We start from the raw sequence: 6,000 nt of genomic DNA on the forward strand, positions 1-6,000 counted from the left end.
GACCAGCTTGCAGCCAAGTGGGCTCATGCTACCTGTCATCAAGCGCCCCATGACATGGACCTAATTGATATTCACTGAGATTTGTTTCTTAATTTCCCTCGCCCCTTTTTTCTTTTAATTCACCCAAAGAAGAAAAAAAAGAAAATAGCTCCTGTATTTTTTATACACAGTCTAGGAATCTGGTAGGGCTCTGCCTAACCCTAGCTTGCTTTTCAAAAAAAAAATTGGAAAAAAAATACGAAAAAACGTTTGGCTCATTATGAAGATTCGATCCATTACCAACTCAATTATAAAAGCCCAACAGTGTTAATTTCTGGCAAAGGGTTACTGTTTTGCAAATATATAAAAACAATCGTGCACCCACCGGTTACTAACGAAATCATGGTCAAGGATTCCAGACTCGATCCAGTCAGGCTGACTTGGTGACCAAGTGTTTGAGTTACATTGACCGGGCTCACTAGCTGCATCGCCAAAAGGCTTTGATACCCTGTCGAGTTGGGCCCCATCTTTTCCAGGGAATCTCTTTGACTAAGAGTGGGCCACATCTTTTCCAAGGCATCACTGGCTGTCAACCAGGATGAGTCTAGGCCGGGGTTCGAGCTCGGACAGGCACATCGAACAACGCACCAAGTCAACGAGAAGTTCGAGTCCGAAAGTCCCTTGACCCATCCCTAGTCACTAATCTCTAGGTTTACGCCTAATCTCGACTCAAAGTACTCAGCAGTCAGCACCCTCACCGAATCCATCATTAATAATTTAATAAACACATCACCCCCCAATCAAAACCATGTTCCCAAACAGTGGACAACCGAACCCAGACTCAATAACCTTGGATTATATTCCTAACTACGGTTAACAAACCCCGAGTTAGCCAGGTGGCAACAGTTTGTCACATTATTCGACTGCCGTTCAACTACCGGATTACAAAATCGCAACCGTTCAAAACCCCAACGTTGAAACATTGTAACAGCCATCGACCGTGGACTGGACCCCGAACATCGACGAAATGCCAAGAATACCCTTCAAGAAACCCGAACACAATGAACCAAGTCTTTGGATAATTTTTTAATTTAATAAAACAAAAGAAAAAAAAGAAGGGTAGGTCGTACGTGGCAGGCTGGCAGTATTGATGGTGGGGGTGTATTCTGAAAAACCGGGTGGTAGCCCACAGCTTGCAACCGTTGGATGGTGCAAAACCCATGGTTAGGTTAACCCAAGAAACGGTCACCATGGTTGGGTTAACATAAACCCTAGTTACACGCTTCAGAAAACCCTAGAAACGGGGAGAAAACCATATCTTTCCCATTTTACTGCGGCAGTAAAACGGCGTTTTCCTATAAATGAAGCGTTTCAGCGGTGCTAGGTTTGCGAAAACAGGGAGCCAAACCCACCCCTTCTAGGAGTCTCCTCTCTTCCCTGCTTTCTATCATCTTCTTCGACTTCTTCTTTCTTTTTCTCTTTTGTTTTTGACTTGCTTTTTGTAGTCTGATCTCCGAAGAAAAGGAAAAATGGCATCTTCAAGAGCCAAATCCAGTAGCTATGGGTTCCAGAGATCCATCTCCCCGAACAGGAGGTTCTTCTCTTCCTCCACCCACTACCACCAGCATCCATCATCGCCTTCATCCTTCTGTTCGACGTCCGCTGCGTTCTCTTCGTCGTCTTCCGGCTTCTTCACCAGATCCGCGTCGCCGACGAGGGTCAACCTCTACGGATCCGCGACCTCTGCGTCTTCCGTGAGGTTCTCCCTCGACAGATCTAGGTCTCCGAGCCGATCGCTCGCCGGGACGCCCGTTTCGTCTCAGAGGGACAGGATCGTCAAGAAACAGAACCACATGGCCTCTCCGGCGCCGAGGAAGACGTGCATGTGCTCCCCGACGACGCACCCGGGGTCGTTCCGGTGCAGCCTGCACAAGAACGTGGGCTCGCCGTCTAACCGGCTCGACGCGAGGAGGTCGTCGATGACGAACTCGCTCGTCCGGATCGGCACGGTGGAGGGCGAGTGGGTGAGGCGGGCTCTTACCGCCCTTATCCGCCCGTCCTCTCACCAGCAGAGGAGGAGGTTGGGCTTTCAGCCGCGCCCGAGCCGGCTTTCGATCATGTCGAAAGCCGAAGATTTTTCTTGAGAGAAAAAAACAGGTCTGTGAGTGAGTACTCATCTTTACATATCCCTCCTCCTCTAACCCTAACTGTTGTCCGATTTCCATGGATCGCCGGAGTTTTTTAAGATCCAGCCGTTCTCCGGCAGCTCGTGACCGAAGAAGTTATCAGATTCCCTCAAGAAGACGGACGGGTTTGTTCTGCTGTGAGATTTTGTACGGCTGATGCAGATACCCTTGATTGAAGAAAAAGAACGTTCTTTGTACATAATTAAGATCTTGATTAAACTTTTTTAAGTCTGGCTCTGCTTCAAAGTAAGAACCGATGACTCATTAATTAAACAATTAACTAATTAATCTCTGATTAACATGGTCCTGTGACATTGGCATCAGAATCACAGAGCACAAAAAATAAAAAACCTGCAAAAAAGCTTAATAACAAGCAAAGATTTCTGTGTTGTGGCAGAGGAATCCGTCGTTCGTCCCGTTGAGGAGACGGCGTTGTATATGTTTTCACGTCAAGAGGCTTGCGTTGCGTTCACCGTGTCCGTCGCGTTTCACGCGTCTGCGTCCGGCGTACGTACGCCGTATCCGTCGTCGCCGTGCATCCTTCCGTTTCACTCTTTCGTGTATGGTGGAGGTAAATTCTTATTATTATTATGTTTTAATTTTGCATTATTTGTTTGTTTATTATTCATTCATATATGGTTCCATTTAGTAGTAGTTGGTATTATTAATTTTTTGATTGGTTGAGCTGAGCAGGGTTGGTGACAAGGTGGTTTTTTATGACCTCAAGAACAGGTGGTACCAGTAAACTCTGCAAGAATGCAGACATGGTCGCCTGGCTTTGCGGGAAATATTAAGGACCTCTCCATAAATAACTTTATTGGTTCATGGGGAATATGGTCCCGGACTAAAAAGGACAGTAATAACAAAGAAACTAAAAAAAGTTGAAAATTGCAAGATTAAGTGCTACAATGAAACATGCCAGGTAAGAAATTAAATTCCTGACACGGATTTTTTCTACCCCTTACCGTTAGCTGTCAAAAAGAGATTTGTAATCTTCGGGGTAAGGTGAGTTAATACTTTCTCTGAATTCTTTAAAATGGAAGTTAAACTAATAAAGTGTAAAATAGAAGTTTAAGAGATGGAGGAACGGTAAACTAGTGTTGGAGAAGTTGAATAATGATGTGAGGAAAGGGGCAGACGTCACAGTGAGTTGTGATGGGGGCGTGCAAGCAAAGAGAAGGAAGAAGCGTAGCGTACGACGACTTTTCAAATGTGCTCCCTGTCGTCAGGGAGGTTGAACGGCAGCACCCAGTTGCCAAGGAAGACATCCAGTAGAAGGGCGGTGGAGTGATGGCTTTTCCGTCACGAATGTCTGACCTAATTAGAGGAAAAAGTCAGAAACGTGCGTAACGCCCGCATCGTAAGCCTAAATCGGTTATTTTTTAATAAATAAAAAAATTACTAAAAAAAAAACAAATTGTAATGGTTTTAACATGTGTCACATTACGATTGATACGTAATAATTTATTATTATTTTTGGACTGATACAGCTGCCCGATACTGACAAATATTGGTTTGGAGCAGCAAAAGCGCGACTGTTACTTTAGGGTTGGCGTTTAAAGGTAAATTGCTTACTGAAAATCGATTAAAAAATGTAGTAATAGATATGTCAGTTTTGTAAGAAAGATGAGTAAACTGAGGGGGGCATCTCTTCCTGAGCTGCCAGAGGGTGACCCAGGTTTCAAAAATGGCAAATTTTATTTTGTCAAACAATGAAGATCAACACAGGATTTTCACATATGATTTGAGAGAAAATTCAAGGACAGAAAGGTTCAAATTAACTGTGATATCAACTTTAATGGATGATGTGGTGAAAGAGAAAGAGGAATGAAAGCATAATTGACGATACAACCAAATTACAACTTCAGATGTTACTCGAGAACCAAAGGGAGAGAGAGAGGGCAAGGGCAGGAGAACGTCTCCACATTAAAGTGTTGGCTCTCAGTGGACGTATCTATCTGTACCCCCACACGAAGGTGGGGGAGAAAATGAAAAGGGAAAACGAATATTACGTACTAGCTAGGAGTGGAATGGAGTGAAAGGTGGACTGTGGGGTCTCGTCCATGGCATCTGAATTCATGGTGGTTAACGCTTGTCATGGGTGTGGAACAGGGGCGTAGCTATGATTCATGTGAGGGGGTGGGGGGCAAACAGGGTGTAGCAAAAAAAAAATATTTGGTGTGATAGTCTGGGGTTCGGGGCCAGCACACCCGATTTTTTTTTTGAGATAAAATAAAAAATGGCTACAATTATTAATAAAAATCTATTTCATATGGACAAATCAAACTATTTGCTGAAGTCAGGGCTGGGCTTTAAAAAAACAAAAAAAAATTAACTGGGCCGGGAGGCAGGACTGGGCTACAACCCAGTTCTGCCACCCCAGCTCCGCCTTTGGGGTGAGTAACGTGAGTTGAGTTGAGTGTGTGTTTTGGAAAGGGGGGGTTCAGGCGAGAGTGGGAATTCCGCTTTGCCATTGGCGTGGGGCCTACCATTAACGGGGTTTCTATGTCATCACTTTCTAGTAGGTGTGTCAACGGGTCGGGTTTGGTTTGGACCCAGGTAAAATCAAACTTGGACCAGATTTTCAGGTATAGTATCGGGTCTTGACTCAGGTTTAATTGGGTCTACTCTAAAAGAAACCATACCCGAACCTGATAAGAGCTCCAAGAATCAGTCCCAGACCATAGCCAGTAAAATAATATTTTTTATCATTTTTACACTGAAAAATTACAGCTCTTAGTCCGGACTCAGGTCTGGTATAAAATTTCACAAACTATACCTGGGTCCATGTATTAATTAGACATTTGGGTTTGGACCTGGGTCCTAATCGGGTCTTTATATTTATCATTATACCCGGACCCTATAGGGTTTGGTCATGATGGGTCCAGGTAAACCCGACCCGTTGACACCCATACTCTCTAACTCTCTAGGCTGGTGAAAGAGAGATAGGGCATTTGTTGGTCACGGGTTTTGATTTTAACCTCCATCCCCGTTTCATGTCCTCCATCTCCGATCCAAACGGGGCGAGGTGGGGTGGAGGTCCATTTCTCCTCGGTCCACTGCAATCTCTAAAGAATTATTGGGGACAGGGCGAGCGGGGCAAGGCAAGGCGGGAGGAAGCGTAAGTCTATCCTCACACGGGTTTTGATGTTTTCCCCTGATCCACTGCCATTTCTAATTCCTATTTATCGTTTCTCGGCAAAGGAAAATATCGAAATATATTGAAATGTTTTTCTGAGAAAAAAAACTTGAAAATTTTTATTTAAATTCTAATGGTATATAAAAACATGAAAAAAATTGGAAATAGAAAAATATTTTAAAATATAAATATTGCCTTAATACAGTGATAATATCATCATGAAACATGAAATTTACTAAAATAAGTGATATTTTGAATTGTGTCTCTCGATATTGTATCCGTTTTTTAAAAATCTCGTCATATAATCAAAGATATTTTAGGAAAATGGCTGATATTTGTGTTATACCCCAAAAAGTGCACATGGATCAAATCTGAACCAGACCCATATGCAAATACAACAGACAATATCGGCTCATACATGAATATAAATTTTGAAATGAAGTGCTCATGTAAGCCTGAGCCCGATCAGAAATACTTCATTTGGAGCAAATACTTCATTTGGAGACGGACTTCTTCGGCGTCTGTGTGGTGCTGGATACATAGATGGTCATTGGACCCGCTTCGGAATCTGAAGCTATAGCATATACAGTATCTGATACTTGCAATATGAGTTTGAGTTTGAGTTTGAGTTTGGATCTGATGATGTGATAGCGGCTCAAGTTGGATAAAGCTATAGTTGCAACAAACCCAGATCCA

The 6,000-nt window shown here is 43.4% G+C and overlaps 1 protein-coding gene across 4 annotated transcripts; it reads left to right on the forward strand.

Moving 5' to 3' along the window:
• The first annotated feature begins 1,366 nt into the window (after positions 1 to 1,366).
• On the forward strand, positions 1,367 to 3,981 carry LOC149835368 (uncharacterized). Of its 4 annotated transcripts, none has more exons than XM_090008433.1 (3): positions 1,373 to 2,411; positions 2,563 to 2,736; positions 2,859 to 3,981. In XM_090008433.1, exon 1 carries the CDS (start codon positions 1,509 to 1,511, stop codon positions 2,121 to 2,123), a length of 615 nt encoding a protein of 204 aa, XP_089864559.1. In that variant the 5' UTR covers positions 1,373 to 1,508; the 3' UTR covers positions 2,124 to 2,411; positions 2,563 to 2,736; positions 2,859 to 3,981. The 4 variants fall into 4 exon arrangements, with proteins under 4 accessions (XP_089864557.1, XP_089864559.1, XP_089864560.1 ...); XM_090008434.1 differs by having other exon boundaries at positions 2,893 to 3,981; XM_090008431.1 differs by having other exon boundaries at positions 1,367 to 2,411; positions 2,563 to 3,981.
• Positions 3,982 to 6,000: the final 2,019 nt, after the last annotated feature.

The sequence above is a fragment of the Nuphar pumila genome, chromosome 6 (assembly GCF_984573655.1).
Source record: "Nuphar pumila chromosome 6, dmNupPumi1.hap1.1, whole genome shotgun sequence".
Lineage (NCBI taxonomy): Eukaryota > Viridiplantae > Streptophyta > Magnoliopsida > Nymphaeales > Nymphaeaceae > Nuphar > Nuphar pumila.

Excerpts from the sequence above, each read along its gene's own strand:
- LOC149835368 (XM_090008431.1), top strand. The coding sequence starts at position 1,509 with ATGGCATCTTCAAGAGCCAAATCCAGTAGCTATGGGTTCCAGAGATCC.